Genomic DNA, 15,852 nt, shown 5'->3' on the forward strand with positions numbered 1-15,852 from the left:
TTTTTGGACAATGAAAAATAGGAGGAAGGAACCTCAAGCCAGAATTAGTAGCACGCTCCTTTAATCCCAGCACTAAGGGGACACAGGCAGGAGGATCTGAGTTCAAGGCCAGCCTACATATGAACTCAAGGTCAGCCAGAGCTGCACAACAATACCCTGTCTCGAAAAAAGAAAAACAACAAAACAATGACGACAACAACAAAATCAAATGTTGTGGCTCACCACAATGTACGCACTAGTGGAGAACCCTACATTTGGGCAAGAGAGAAACTAAGTATAGTTACCTAAGCAAATCAGAGAAAAGAGGCAAAGACCAAATAAAGGAGTGAAATTTCTTTAATTGTGTGTGTCTTTTGCCTGAATGTATGTCTGTGTACCACATGAGTGCCTGGTCCCTGAGGAGGTGGTGAGCATCCATGTGGGTGCTGGGAATTGAACCCTGGTCCTTTACAAGAAAAAGCGCTCTTAACCACTGAGCCAACTCTCTGGCCTAAGAAAGGAAATTTCTAGCTATAAAATCCCTTCTCTTCAAGGTGTGTCTGGTGGCACACACACATAATTCTAGCACTCATGAGGTAAGGTGGCAGGAACGGAAGTTCAAAGATAGACTAGGCTTAAAAAAACAAAACAAATGCCAGCAAGATGGAGCTACGTGTAATGGCATTTGCTGCTAATCATGACAGCATGAGTTTCATCTCCTGTATCCATATGGGGGAAGGAAGACACCCAACAAAAGATAAATATAATGCAGCAAAAATGTTTTTAAAAAACACATATGACATAAAAGTAAAATTAGGTGGGGGGACACAGAGAACAAGAAGGAGGGCAAGAAAAGGGTGGGGAGTCAGGGAAGGGAATATATTCAACATGGAGTGCATGCTTATCTGAGGCAGGGGAGTCAGGGAAGGGAATATATTCAACATGGAGTGCATGCTTATCTGAAAACTGAACCAAAAAGTGATCACAACCAACAAGCAAAACATCCCTTTCCTCACACTCTTTCTGGGCTTTCCTGTCCATTCCCCCAAGACTCACCTGAATCAAAGCGATGAGAGGAGAGATGACGATGGTGATCCCTTTGGCCAGCAGGGCAGGGAGCTGGTAACAAAGAGACTTCCCTGCCCCTGTGGGCATGCACACAAAAACATCCTTGTCACCTGCAAGATAAAAGAACATTTCAATACACCCTGCCTGCTTTTACATGAAGACTGTTATTTTATTTTATTTTTTAAGAAGTGTATTCGCCAATAGATGGCTACTGGTGGGGATGAGGTGGGGAAGGACTCATTTTTCTTTAAGGGGCTGGTCACTCAGAGTTTGACAATGCTCCAGTAACTATTTGAACAACACAAACTGAACTTTTCTTTTTTTCCTTTTTCTTTTTTATTTTTGTGGGGAGACTATAAAGGTGGGGGACAGACCTTGGAGGGCTTGGAAGTAAGGGTGATTGGGTACATTTTGTGAAATTCCCAAATAACCAATCAAAATATTAAAATAAAAAAGGAGTGTTCACTATGTAACCAAGGCTGGTGTGGAACCTGTTGTGTGGTCTGAGGTGGCTTGGAATTTGCATGATCCTCTTAACTCTGCTTCCCAAATGCTGGGTTACAGGCCTGGACAGCAAAGCCTGGCCCTGGTGGTTGTAAATCAAATGAAAACGTAGGAAAAGCACTTTGCTGAGTGTCTGCACGTGGGACTGTCTCAGTATAACATTTATTCCCTTCCCTGCCCTTTCTATAAAAGGGGCAAGGCCCTTGGGAGACCTAGACATTCAGACAAACTGCTTCTAACAATAGTACTGTGATGGCTAAAGAACTCCATTTTGTGCTAGGCGTCCATCTTGGTACTAACAGCTGTTAAGTTCCTAGAAGGTGAGTTCCCAGCAACCCTGACTCCTTGACTCCCACCCAGAAATGTAAGCTGTGACCATCTGCTTGTTAGGATGACTAACTGCTGATTTGGCTTCTCTAGCTTGTTTATGCAGACATTCAAGGACTATGTTGAGGTCACCTTGACCATCTAATCTTGGCAGAGCATAACAGTGCCTGTGGATTTTGCCTTTAACAGCCCTTCCTTCACCCACCTCTAGGTGGCGCGTCTCTGATTTCGGTTAGAGACTGTGGCCCTGTTAGCAGTTTTAATAAATTTGGCTAATTACAATCTAAATTGAGCCGGGTGGTGGTGGCACACACCTTTAATCCCAGCACTCGGGAGGTAAGGCCAGGTGGATTTCTGTGAGTTCGAGGACAGCCTGGTCTACAGAACTAATCCAGGACATGCTCCAAAGCTACAAAGAAACCCTGTCTTGAAAAAAACAAAAGACAAAAACACCATAGCATTGATAAGCTCCTACCAGGACAACCACAGTCCTACCCCCATCTCCAGCTTACAGTGTTATTGTTCTTGCCTCAATCTGGAACTCAAGCTACTCAACCTCCAGTGAGAGGATTACCTAGGTGGACAAGATTAGGCATTACTGCCACCCTTGCTACTATCTACAGACAAACAAGAACGGGCGTCTAGGAACAGACTTCAAAGACAATCTGTAGGTCCGGCTATGGAAGGAAACAAACAAACAAACAAACAAAAAAACAAAAAAACAAAACAAAAAAAAAAACACACAAGTGTGGGTGGTTCTGCCATTAAAACCCCAAGTCTGTAGTCAGTCACGATGGCCCACCTGTAATTCTAGTACTTAGTAATCCAGAGGCAAAAGGATTGGCTCAAAAACTGTACACAGGGAGTTACTGGCCAGCCAGGGCTACAAAGACTGTGAATAAATAAATACATAAATAAATAGAAACCTATCAGCAATAAACATCCCCTATCTTTGGTTGTGAAAGATTTCCAAAACAGTAACGAATCAAGAGTGAGGAGGTGGGAAGAAGAGTCAAGAGAGGGTGTAGTGTTTGTTACAGTGCTACTACGGTACACCCAGAAGTCTGCAATTCAGGATGTTACCTTTCACTACAGCCATGGTCGCACTCTCTTGTAAAGGTGTTTTAAAAGAATCAAATCCAAAGACTTTCTTCAGGGTGCTCCGGACTCGCCGCTCCCGGTCGAAGGGAGTGGAGAAAGGGTGGGCGCTCATCTTGGCAAAAAGCAGCAGCCAAAAGGTTAACGCAAAGGTGGTCAAAAGTTGTCACGAAAATGCTCCGTTCCACTTTAAAATATAGCCGATGTTCCTCCTGTCATTATAACCTATGCTACACTTAAACATACCATTCTCATGCAATAAAACTGAAGGTTGAATTGCTTCACGCAATATATTCCTGGGGGATTAACATTGCTTCGCCCTTAATGAAAACAAAACAAAAACACTGAACTATCCCAGGCCAGTAGAACAGACCTAGAAACTGGACCACAACATAAGCCCACAAACGTCTTCAAAACCGCCAGGAGAACTTGGAATCCTTTTCCTAAGGTCCTTGTTCTAGAAGCAAAGCCATAGCGACCATTCTTCCCCTCGAGGAGACCGCCCCCCACCCTTCCTTCTTCTTCCTCTGAGCTCCCAAGTCAACAGCTTTTGCCCTTCACCAGTCGACTGCTCCCCGAAAATACCAGAGCCCAGGCTCTTTTCGGCAGGTTCTGCTGCTTTTCAATGAACATTACACGCTAATTCAAACTCAGAAGCCAACTCGCTCCAGAAGTCAATGAAGTAAAAGCTGCAAAACCTTACTTCCGTCCCGAGCTAATGACGTTTACAAGCGTCGGGCCTAGGGGGCGGGGTATACCAGACATGGCTGTTTTGATTGGTTTTCATTCCGGCGCGGCGTCTCCTGGGACCCGGAAGTTGGTTTTTCCGTACAGAAATCGGCTTGTGAGTCATAGGCGTGAGCCACACGGCCCTGTGGGAATAAGATGGCGGGGAAGAAGAACGTTTTGTCGTCTCTTGCGGTTTACGCGGAAGATTCAGAGCCTGAATCTGATGGCGAAGCTGGAGTCGACGCTGTGGGCGGCGCGGCTGGTGAGGCTTGAGCTGGAAAGGGGGATCGGAGTCTGTTACGGTTAAAAATGCTGCTTCTCTAGCGGGGTTTGAGAGGAAGACACTCATTGTGCTCCTGGTATCGGATCCTGGAACCCCAAAGCACAGTCGACGTACTAGGGCAGACAGAATATTAGAATCTCTGGTACGAATGATCTCCCTCTCTGCGAACCTCTGCCAGGCATCGTGCTGGCCTGAGGATGGACCAAGGGGTGCCGCATCACTGTCTAGTCCTACTCGCGTTGTTTGATGGGAGAGAGAGTAATAAAGTGTACCTGGAGGATAATAAAACTTGTGTTTCGTTAAATTGGTAACTTTTATTTAGGAATAGGCTCTAAATGATTCGTCTTAGAGCGTTTAAAAGTACATGTCTCCAAAGTGTGTAATTCTGCAGCTCTAGGATAGAATGTGCTGGACATTCCTAAGCCTTTTAAGGCTCCTGGTTGGTTCTGATACTTTGAGTTTTCAAAGCCTATCAGTAATCCTTTTGCCCTCAGACTAGAAATCACAATGGGAACAGAATTCTTTTGTTGTTGTTGTTGTTGTTTGAGACAGGGTTTCTCTGTGTAACCACCCTGGCTGTCCTGAAACTCGCTCTGTAGAACAGGCTGGCCTCGAACTCCAGAAAAACTGCCTGCCTCTGCCTCCTGAGTACTGGGATTTTTTTTATTTGTTATGTATACAGTGTCCTGTCTGTATGCTTGCCAGAAGAGGGCATCAGATTTCAGATTTCATTATAGATGGGTCCTCTGGGAGAACAGTCAATGCTCTTAACCTCTGAGCCATCTCTCCAGCCCAGGAACAGAATTCTTGAAGGAATAGAGACATAGCTGAGTTTTAGCTCTCCTTTATCCGGAATGTAGGGGTAAAACAATGAGGAAGAAAGTCTTGTGCATAGAGTGCATTTTTGAGGTTGCATATGACACAAGATAGAGCTGTGTATGTCAAAACAAGTTTAAGCAACCCGCTGGACTGCTTCAAAGAGGAGAAGGCTTCAACTAGCCTAACAGACTGACAGCACATAGATTACTCTTTCCCATCACTGCTGGGAGTCAAACCCAGGGCCTTACACATCTTAGCAAACTCTCCACTGCTTAGTTACATTCCCAGCCTCTATTAAAAAGTTAGAACCCAAATCTAATGTTTGATTTTCTTTCCCCATATACATACATATGTATGGCGGAGGGACATATCAGCTCTTCAGAAACTGGAGTTACAGACAGTTGTGAGCTGCCTGTTAAACTCTGTCACACTCACAAAGATCCACCTGCCTCTGCCTTTCAAGGGCTAAGGTTAAAGGCATGGGCCACCACACCGTGTACATTATGCGCTCATAGCTGCTGAGCTATCTCCCAAAACCCCTATTCTTGTTTGTTTTGAGACAGGGTTTCTCTGTCCTGGAACTCACTCTGTAGACCAGGCTGTCCTCCAACTCAGAGATCCTCCTTTGTCTGCCTCTCCAGTGCTGGGATTAAAAGTGTGCACCACCACTCATGGCCTCAACTGCCCTGTTCATAATTTGGTCTTTCTAAGTGCAGAATCTAATCTGGGCCTGTAGTCACTTGCCTGAGACTTAGGTTCCCTTTTTATCTTCAGAAATAATCTTGGCTATTCAATTTTCAGAAACATGTTTGCATCCCCTCCCCCATCATCATTCTCTCCCTCTTTTTCAGAAGAGAAAGGCGGCTTGGTATCTGATGCCTATGGAGAAGATGACTTTTCTCGCCTAGGGGGTGATGAAGATGGTTATGAAGAAGAGGAGGATGAGAACAGCAAGCAGTCGGTGGGTAAATCTTCCAGATCCAGAGCTGTTTAAAACAGTATTCCATTCCGTAGTTAACTCTATCCCTTTTTCTCTGTTGTTTGAAATCAGTTGGTACCAGTTGGGGAATGTAGCTCATGGGAGAGTGCTTTGTCTAAGCATGTCAAGAGCTTGATCCCCAGCACCACAAAAAGAAAAAGTTGAATTGGTTGAGTAATAGTAGTTCTCTTTGAAAATTAAGTTGGTTTTTCATCTGAACCATATTGTAGTAACTTTTGAGTTGAAATTTGGGATGGGGGTGTGTGTTTTGTTTTGTTTGAGACAGGGTCTCATGCAGCCCACTCTGGCTCCAAACTTACTGTGTAGCCTTGAGCTCCAGACCCCCATGCTTCAGTCTCCTGAGAGCTGAAGTTGTAAGCATGAGCCACCATGCCTAGCTTGGTTATTTTCTGTAACCTATATCAGTGGGTGTTTTATGTTGGTTTGTGAGTTTAACTAGTCTTCCTACTTGTATAAGTATGTTCATCCTTATTAGTGTATCATTTACATGTCTGTAAGCAACTTTTATTATTTTTAATCTTGCTTGGAGTTTATTCAAATGCTTCACTTTCTAACGAGGTATTTTGTTACCATCCACTTTGATTCTTTTGTTATATTTTAGTTGGTGTTTTTGTCAGAGTGGCCCTGGTTCTTGATCACTAACTTTTCCTTGAAGTTTAGTAGGTGCAGGTAACAGTAGAAGGAGAACACACGACCACCCAAGCAGTACAAATCAGAATTTTAAAGTTTGAAAGGAAAAAAGGCAAGGAAATTCAGGCTGTTGCTTAGCACAAGAAGACATCTGAAATTGAATTTGGGTATTGAATATGGCCACTTAGAAGCAATGTTCATTAAAATGCTCACGACATACTTTTATTTTTTGTTTGAGTTTTTTGCTATATGTTAACATGTATATGTTAGCATTAAAATGCTTTTTAACTAAGTGCAGCAGTCTGTGCCTGCAATTCTAGCATTCAGAATGCATGCTAAGGCGGGAAGAGTGAAGGTTCCAGAGTGTGTTCCTGTCTCAAATAAGTAAGTAAAGAAAAATGAAGACTGGGGTGTAGCTCAGTGGTACAGCTGTAGGACTTGCCTAGCATTCACAGGGCCCTGGGTTTGATCCCCAATACCACATAAAAACAAAAGTTAATAAAACATCCACTGAATGTATTTTTTATTCTCTTTTGTGAGGATTTTTCATGCCTTTAGCCTCACTCATTAGTGATAATTCAGAATTAAGTTGCTTAGAAAATTTGTGGGCTAAGGAAATCACTCATTTGGTAGAGTGTTTGTGTGTAGCATGAATGAAACCATAGGATTGTTCCTCAGCATCAACTATATATGTCAGCCATGGGGTTCTTCACTCTTCCTGCTTCAACATCTGAATGCTAGAATTGTAGGCACGGATTACTGCACTTAGTTAAAGAGCACTTTAATGCTAACATTTACATAATAACATATAACAAAAAACTCAAACAAAAAAATAAAACCACCATGGCCTATAATCCCAGCACTCAGGAGGTAAAAGAATGAGGATCAGAAATTCATGGTCCTCCTTATCTAAAAGGTAGGAAGGAAGGAAGGAAGGCCAGCTTTGTTAAGTTCTTTGACTTTTCTTAAACATATATGTGCTGCCTCAACACCCAAAACTGTTCTCTTTAATGCATTTATTTGCATGTATGTTTTTAAAATATTGGCCTAAATTTATTTTGTCATATTCAAGCTATATATGATATTTTGGTTAAAAAACAAACAAACAAATAAACAAAAATAAATAAATAACAGGGCTGGAGAGATGGCTCAGAGGTTAAGAGCACTGACTGCTCTTCCAGAGCTCCTGAGTTCAATTCCCAGCAACTACATGGTGGCTCACAACCATCTGTAATGAGATCTGGTGCCCTCTTCTGGTCATACATGCTTTATACATAATAAATAAATAAACCTTTAAAAAAAAAAAACACAAAAAACTGCTCATCAAACCCCAGTATGGACAGTGGGAACTATACTAGCATTTTGCAAATCCATCTTTGATTCTTTAGTTGATTGATTTCATTTAAGGAAGTTGTGTAGGTGGCATTATGAGTCTTTGATTCACTGGGACCACCCAGGGCACTTGTCTCAAAACCATCAGTGTGATTGTTCACACTTAGGTGCTATTTATATTAACATCCCAAGTGCTGTGTCTTACTTAGGTTGAAATGTAGTAGGTTGTTCCACATCTGCTTCTTAGCTTTTGACCTCAATTGCATTTGTGTTTGGTGAATTGTAGGCTTACTTTGGAGAATTCAGTACCCCTGTGGTTTTGACTCAGGGAGACCTCATTTGGGTAAGAAGGAAGGCCGGAAACAGTGATCAGTGAGAGCAATGTGAGCACCCAGAAGGCTGTGCCTTGCCCTTTAGTCCCCAGTCTCAGATCACATGGTCTGGTGATTTGATGCTGCCTTCCCACATTTGAGTTAGTGTCAGTGCTGCTGGCTTGAGGTGCTGGTGTCGCAGCGCGTAGGTTCGATGGCAGTCTAAGTAATTGTGGGTATGAATGTCAGAGAAGTGGCAAAGGAGCCCATCCTCCTGCTTAATGACTGCAGTTTGCCTTTCGGACACTGGGACCTGGCCTGGCATTGTGGAGCCTGTTGGATCTCCCCTCTCTTCACGTGATTTTGTTCAGGAATTTTCACTGATGTAGATGATGACACACTGATTTTGAACTACTGATTTTTCCCCCCAGAACGTCTCCTTTTCCTTTCTCTTTCTTTAGTCCTGGGTTGTGTGGTAGGGAAGGGTTTTTGGTGGGATGACCCAGGCAGGGTAGACAGGCTGTTTGCTCCAACCACTGGTTATGTATGTAAGACTCCCCTGGCCCACTCCTTTGAAGTTTAATCCTCTAAATTCTTTGTCTTGTAGGAAGATGACGATTCAGAGACTGAAAAACCTGAGGCTGATGACCCAAAGGTATTTGGTGTTGGCTGTGGTGGGGTGGCTGGATTCAATTAAGGCTTTTAACATTCTGACCCAGTTCATATGTCGGGTCAGAATCTGTCCCACTAGCACACAGAATGTGGATATTTCCTAGGATAAAGCCAGCTTAATGAAGAAACTTAAGGCCACTAGGAATTCTTGAAGCCTTGGACTTGAGATCAGCAATCCAAGAGACCTGTCTGGATCCTGTAACCCATGTGCACTGTACAGCCAGTGTGTGACCTTGTGGGTTAGATGAGGTAGTGTTTCTAGAGTCAAGGCATAGGGCTCCCTTGTCTATTGTGGTTTCTCTCAGAGCATTCTGAGAAGGTGGGATCAACCTGAGGCCTCACCAGAGTTGTTTAGTTCGTCCTCGTTTTCCCAGGGATGTGCCCTAACTCTCTCAGACAAGCATGCAGAATCGTCTTTTTTGAAACAGCATACCTATTTCTTCTCCAAGGTCTGTCCAGTAGCAGTTGAGAATAATTAGCTGTGATTCTTGTCATGTCCTTAACAAGCCTGTGGTAGCAAAGGCCCAGCTGCTTGCTGTGTACTGGGTATTGGATATTTTTTGTGGAATCATACTTTGATACAAACATTTTCCCCCAAAGAGTAATCCCATGGAGGAATTAGATACCACATTTCACAATGCAAACTGCTCTGAAACCAGCCAAAACCTTCAAGGTGGCATAGTGAAATTTAGGGAAAGTATGCCTGGTTGTAATATAAAACAGTAGTCTCTCATTATCTGTGGGTGATTGGGGTTGCAGGACACCCCACCTTCATACCCTGTAGACACCCAAATCCGTAGCTTCTCATGGACTTTATCTGAAGTGGTGTGTTTGCATATCACTTACAGGAACACTCCTAGTTTCATATCATCTCAAAGCTACTTGCACTACCTGGTACAGCAAATCACTGTTACACTGCATTGTTCAGAAAATGATAAAAAATCTACTCTTGTTCAACACAGATGCAGTTTAAAAAAACTAAACCCACAGTTGCTTGAATTCATAGATGTGAAACCTATAAATGTGAAGGGCCAACAGTGTCTGAAAATATAGCCTGGGCCATTCCATAGTGGGACTGACTCTGCCATTGGATATGGCTGTCATTGGCATACACTCAGAAAGGCTGCAGAGGATGCAGATAACGCATCTTATCAAGGAAGCAAGTTTGAGTGCCAGCATGCACGAGTGGACAGTGTGGACCCTAGAAACTAGGTGCAAACTACTTTCTTTTTTACTTATTTATTTGTTAGTTTGTTTTTCAAGACAGGGTTTCTCTGTGTAACCTTAGCTGTCCTGGAACTTGTTTTGTAGACCAGGCTGGCCTCAAACTCATAGAGATCCACCTGCGTCTGCCTCCTAAGTGCTCCGATTAAAAGCGTGAGCCACCACCACCTAGCTGCAAACTATTTTCTAGGCAGAGTAAAAAACCCAGGCTAAGAACTGGCCTGGCAGGATAGTATGGAGCACATATAGCCCAAGACTAAAGGCCACCTGGAGAAGTACTTGGCTCTTATCCCTGTGATCCCCACAGCAAATCCTTGAGGATTTACTACTCTGTGTGAGAGCGCGTGCACACACACACACACACACACACACACACACACACACACACGCAGAAAGAAGCTTAGGAAGATTGTAAATGTGTCTTTCGTGGTCACCTTCCCCTTTCTCATTCCCACATCAAAGTTGGAAAAACTTGGAACATGGCCTTGGTTCTTAGCTTGGCCTAGCGGCCCACTCTTACAACCCTATTACTGGGAAGGTTGAATTGAGAAGACTGGGAATTTGAGGCCAGCCTGTGCTACAGGGTGAGATCCTGTCTCAAACAATAAAACAACAACAAAAAACAACACACAAGTAGCTAGGTGGAGTGGTATACACCTTTAATTTCAGCACTCAGGAGATACAGGCAGTGAGTTTGAGGTCAGCCTGACCTATATAGTGAGTCCCACAAAGGAAAAGGTGTAGACTCATTCTTTGACAGTATTGTATCCTGGGCCTGGAGAGGTGGCTCAGTGGTTAAGAGCACTAGCTTGTTTTCCAGGGGTCCTGATTTCAATTCCCAGCATACCACAAGCATCTTTAATCCCATGGGTACAATGCCTTTTTCGGATGTGCAGACAAAAGATATGTATACATAAAATAAATAAATAAATCTTAAGTAAATAAGTCAAAGTGGACCTTCCCACTTCAAATGACAATACTTTATCTCATTCAGTCATTTGAATTTCAAATCTTGCTGTGGAATGAGTTTTCATGGAAACCTCTGTGGGCATGACTCGGAACACAGAACTCAGCCCTAAGAATAACTTGATTTAGTTCTTTGGAGGGTAGCTTTGGACAGCTTAACAGTGAGAGCCTATCAGCTCGGATATCCTGTAGTCTCTAGTGGCTGTCAGAGGCCCACCTTCAGGTGTCTTAATGGCATCCTCAAGGACCAGAAACTGTCCCTACCATGTGACTTCACAATGTTCCTGCCTCTGCTTTCTTCCTGCTTGGGCTGACATCAGACTGTCTTCCAATCACAGCTTTTTTCTTTTTTTTCTTTTTCTCTTTCTTTTTCTTTTTTTTTTTTTTTTTGTTTTGTTTTGTTTTGTTTTTTTTGTTTTTCGAGACAGGGTTTCTCTGTAGCTTTGGAGGCTGTCCTGGAACTCGCTTTGTTGACCAGGCTGGCCTCGAACTCACAGAGGTCCACCTGTCTCTCTGCCTCCTGAGTGCTGGGATTACAGGCGTGCGCCACCACTGCCCTGCCACTCTAAGCTTTTGATTTGAATAATTCCAGCAGAAGGACGTGCTGCTGGCACAGATCTTTAGTTCTGTCACGAGTTGCTGTCAGGGCTTCAGTCCACTAGATGGAGCTCTCCTTTCTGCTTTTAGCTTGTTCTGTAGGGTTCTCAGAACATTTTGGCTTCACAACACAGCCGAACATGCATGTCCCAAAGAAAGCTCATTGTATATATTGCTACTTTAGGAATTAATCTGAGATGCAGACTCGTGCATCTGTAACCCCAGTACCAGGGCAGGGTGGAGACAGACAGCCTTAGAGCTCATTGGCCAATCAGTCTAGCCAGTTGGTGAGCTCCAGGTTCAGTGAAAGGCCTCATCTCAGAAAATAAGTGGAGAACAGTGGAGGGAGACACTAGGCTTCTACCTCTGACCTCCATGCTTGGGGTGAGCTGATAGTCAGGTTCTTTTGTGAAAGTTGGGAGTGAAGGGCAGCAGCAGCCAAGTGCAGACCTGAAACATCACAGAGCTACATGGGCAAGGTTTGCCATCACATAGTCACGACCTTTCTGTCATCTCTGGCCGGAGTGGTTTCATAAGGTAGTAATCTCACTGTTTGAGAAGTTTCTTAGAAACGTAAAACAGATTTGTTGTTGACGCTCTAGTTGGTGGATGGCATTGAGGTTAGACTAAATCCCAGAAAGGGCCCGAGCATCCCAGGAGAGGACTTGGTTATGGTAGAAGATAACATTAAGAATTTTCTTGCTGCTATTAGCTGTCATTTAAAAAAAAAAAAAAAGAAGAAGAAGAAACAAACAAACAAACAGACAAACAAGCTGGTGTGGTGGCTCACCAATACTCAGGGGACAGATGCAGGTGGATCTTTGAGGTCCAGCCAGCCTGCCTATATAGCAAGTTTCAGGGTTACACATTGAGACCCTGTCTCCAAAAACCAAAAGAATACAAAAGGTACCAAGACTAGAAACTGCATTTTTGTTTGTTTTGCTACTTTTTTATATTTTAATTTTTTTTGTTATTATTGTGTGTGTATAGCTGTGGTGGGAAGGGAACGTGTGTGTGTGTGTGTGTGTGTGTGTGTGTGTGTGTGTGTGTGTGTGTATGTGTGTGTGTGTCATGGTGCATATGCAGAGGACAGAGGACAGCTTTGGAATCGGTTCTCTCCTTTCTCAAATGCAGGCCATCTGGCTTGCACAGCAAGCATCTTTGCCCTCAAATCCATTTCTTTGTTCCTGTTATTCTATTGTGTGAGACATGGTCACTGAGTAGCACAGGCTGGCCTCAGTCTGCCGTCTCAGCCTTTGGATTACGGGGACCACGGTTAAGCACCACCACAGCCAGCTGGAATTGACCTCTGATGTTTGGAGTTGCTATCATGTGCAAGTCTCCCTGTGGGCGTTTGAATAAGTTGGTGACTCCAGACCCACCTGTGTCTTTGGTCTTCATCAGTCTGAGGTAGTGGGGACTGTGCTCTGCAGCTACCGAGTTTGTCACGGATAGAGAAGAGGCGGCACCTCAGCATGCCAGCGGAAGCTAAATGCTTGCTTCTGTTCCATGGTTTCTGCCTCGCTTCCTCGGTGAGCAGTCTGGGCCTTATATGCTTTCATCACTCAACAGAAGGTGGTGCTGCTGTCCTAGAAAAAGTCAGACCAGCAGCGGCAGGCCTCTGGCAGCACCATATCAGGGCACCTGATGGCTCCAGTGTTTCTTCTATCGTGTACTCTGGGTACATGAGCACCCTCTGTGCCGCTCTCCCCTGTCCATGCTTTGCCTCCATAGCTCTGGAACATTCCCCTTGTTTGTTTTCTTTCCACTCCTTCAGTTCCTGTGGATAGAGGTATTTCCACTTACTGTCTATGGCACACCCTTCCATTGAAAACAAACAGATAGTTGACCTGGAACAAGAAAGATGAAGTGGCCCGCTGCCAGCTGTCAGGGAGGGCCTGAGTTTGCTAGTTCCCTGAGGTCTTTGGTTTAGGCTCTGTGCTGGTTAGCTCTTGGCCTTTCTAGGAGCTAACACTGAGTAGGAGAAATTGTTGTGGCATTTTTGAAAGAGGTGTGTATGGTTCCAGTTAAATCAAAAGAAAACATTCTTAAAATGCTAAGAGCCAAAGCTGGGTGTGGTGGCTAATTTAGAAGGCTAAGGCAGGAGGGTCTCAAATTTGAGGCCAAACTGGTCTAAACAGTGAGACCCAGCCTAAAAAACAAAAAGATTCGGCAGGACATAGTAGCATAGACTTTCAGATCCAGCAGAGGCTGGTGGATCTCTTAGTTCTAGGCCAATGGGAACTCCACTGTCGACCCTGTCAAAAGACTAAAAATAGCAAGATTGCCATGAGAGTTAGTGTCGGCCTTGTAGCTAGATGGCCTGGGTGGCACTCTGGCTTGGCTTCCCTCCAGCCTGGAGCCATCAGGACTGTGATGCCCACTTTGCAGGGTCTTAAGAGGTGAGGGTAGGGAGGGAGTTGAGAGCACTTCTCCGAGAGAAAAATGAAGCAGTTAGAGCAGTCATGCAGTGCTGCTGTGTACCGTAACAAAGGATGAAGGCCTCCCGTAGACCTGTGTTCTCAGCTTACTGACTGTGAGCCTCAGGAGTTTTGTTTACATAGCTCCCGGACAAAGAAATGCTCTACAGTTCCTGTCTGAAGGAATTAGCTGCAGACCCTAAGCATTACTGTTCTCACTGTGCAGTTGCTACTTGGAAAACACACATGTGCGGGAAGGTATCCGGTATATGTCAAGTGTTTTCTGTAAGAGCTGTAAGTGTCCTGTGGCCCATTCGTTTATGTGCTATAGGACTCTGGTGCTCTATTGCACAGGTTGAAAACCTAAGGGTGATGTAAGCCCCTCAGGAGGCCCAGCTCAGCCATGTGAGTGGGTCTCTGCCTCCAGCCTGAAGCGGTCTGGTGTTCCTGGGCACTGAGTACACTTGAGTCTCACTATAGATGGACTTGTTTTGTGCAGACCTGCCTTTCATTCTTTCTCCTCCTCCAAGTCATTGCTAATAAGTAATGATCCTTTACATTGTGTTTTTAAATACAGTTGTGGGGTGTGGGGTATGCACATGAGCACGGTGCCCTCGGAGGCCAGAAAACGGTGTTGGATGCTCTGCGACACTAGTTCATGCTCTTAGCCACTGAGCCATCCGCCCCTTACTGTTAATCCTTTGCGTGTCTGAATGAAAGACCTGCAGAGTTAAAGCTGCCTAAGGAGCTCATTTCCAGGAAGGTGTTGTTAACGGTGAACCTTGGGCAGAGCAGGAGCCGCCCACAGTCACACGGGGACAACAGATGAAATCTGTGTTCTCTGTCAACCACACAGTCTGAGACTGCAGTAGTTGGCTTATGCAAGCTCTCTGCAGAGCTACAGGCTTTCCCAGTGGGGCTCGAGGTGGGCTTGCTATAGCATTCAGGACTCTGAAGTCTGAAATGAAGGTGACATGGAGGGTGATTAGATGTGACCATGGTCCATTGGGCCTCATTGAAAACAGGCCATTTGGGTTGTTTTGTTTGTTCTCAAGGCATTCTCACTGTGTAGCCCTGGCTGTCCTGGAACTCGCTATGTAGACCAGACTGGCCTCGAACTCAGAGATTTGCCTGCCTCTGCCCACCCTCCCACTCCCCGTCACTATGCCTGGCTTGAAAACATTAAAAACCATTTGTGTGCCTTAGTTCCTGTGCTTTTAGTCAACCCTGAGAACTAAGAACTCACAATAGGAAAGCAATAACTTTGGCCTTAAATCTGTGTGATTAGTAGAGCATGTTGGCTCGAGGCTGTAATCCCGGGACACAGAAAGATTGCCATGAATGAGAGCTCAGCTTGGACCATATGACAAATTACAGGTTAGCCTGGTCTAAAGAGTGAGACACTATCTCAAAGAAGCAAACAACCTTAGACTTAAAACTTAAAAAGGGGGGGGGGGGGGTGGGGATTTAGCTCAGTGGTAGAGCGCTTTCCTAGCAAGCACAAGGCCCTGAGTTCGATCCTCAGCTAAAAAAAAAAAAAAACAACAATTGTATAAGTGAAGCAGTAAACCTGTATACCTATGCATTCCAAAACATTTCTAAATAAGAAATTATTTAAAAAGAAAGCAGGACACCATGGCTCACACGGTAGTAATTCCAGCGCCGAGGGCCCACCTGGGCCACAGTGTGAGACTGACTGCCTTCAAGAAAAGATAGGAGGGCTGGAGAGATGGCTCAGAGGTTAAGAGCACTGCTTGCTCTTCCAGAGGCCCTGAGTTCAATTCCCAGCAACCACATGGTTGCTTACAATCGTCTGTGATGAAATCTGGTGCCCTCTTCTGGTCTGCAGGGACACATGTAGACAGAGCACTGTATACATAATAAATAAATAAA

General features: G+C 44.5%; 2 protein-coding genes across 5 annotated transcripts in view; one reads left to right on the forward strand and one right to left on the reverse strand.

The window, feature by feature from the left end:
- The window catches only part of Recql5 (RecQ like helicase 5), a 40,124-nt gene extending 36,446 nt beyond the window's left edge, over positions 1-3,678 (reverse strand). For all 4 annotated transcript variants that reach the window (XM_036196703.1, XM_036196701.1, XM_036196702.1 and 1 more), the window contains exons 1-2: positions 2,962-3,678; positions 1,036-1,157 (exon numbers count right to left, since the gene is read on the reverse strand). In XM_036196703.1, the coding sequence (XP_036052596.1) occupies positions 1,036-1,157; positions 2,962-3,091 (252 nt within the window). In that variant the 5' untranslated portion in view covers positions 3,092-3,678. The remainder of the gene's footprint in view (positions 1-1,035; positions 1,158-2,961) is intronic.
- A 154-nt stretch (positions 3,679-3,832) lies between these two features.
- Positions 3,833-15,852, forward strand: part of LOC118589861 (SAP30 binding protein) — a 33,973-nt gene continuing 21,953 nt past the window's right edge. Inside the window, exons 1-3 of the mRNA XM_036197509.1 lie at positions 3,833-3,967; positions 5,659-5,768; positions 8,688-8,735. Coding sequence (XP_036053402.1) covers positions 3,862-3,967; positions 5,659-5,768; positions 8,688-8,735 — 264 coding nt within the window. The 5' untranslated portion in view covers positions 3,833-3,861. The remainder of the gene's footprint in view (positions 3,968-5,658; positions 5,769-8,687; positions 8,736-15,852) is intronic.

The sequence above is a fragment of the Onychomys torridus genome, chromosome 8 (assembly GCF_903995425.1).
Source record: "Onychomys torridus chromosome 8, mOncTor1.1, whole genome shotgun sequence".
Taxonomy (NCBI): domain Eukaryota; kingdom Metazoa; phylum Chordata; class Mammalia; order Rodentia; family Cricetidae; genus Onychomys; species Onychomys torridus.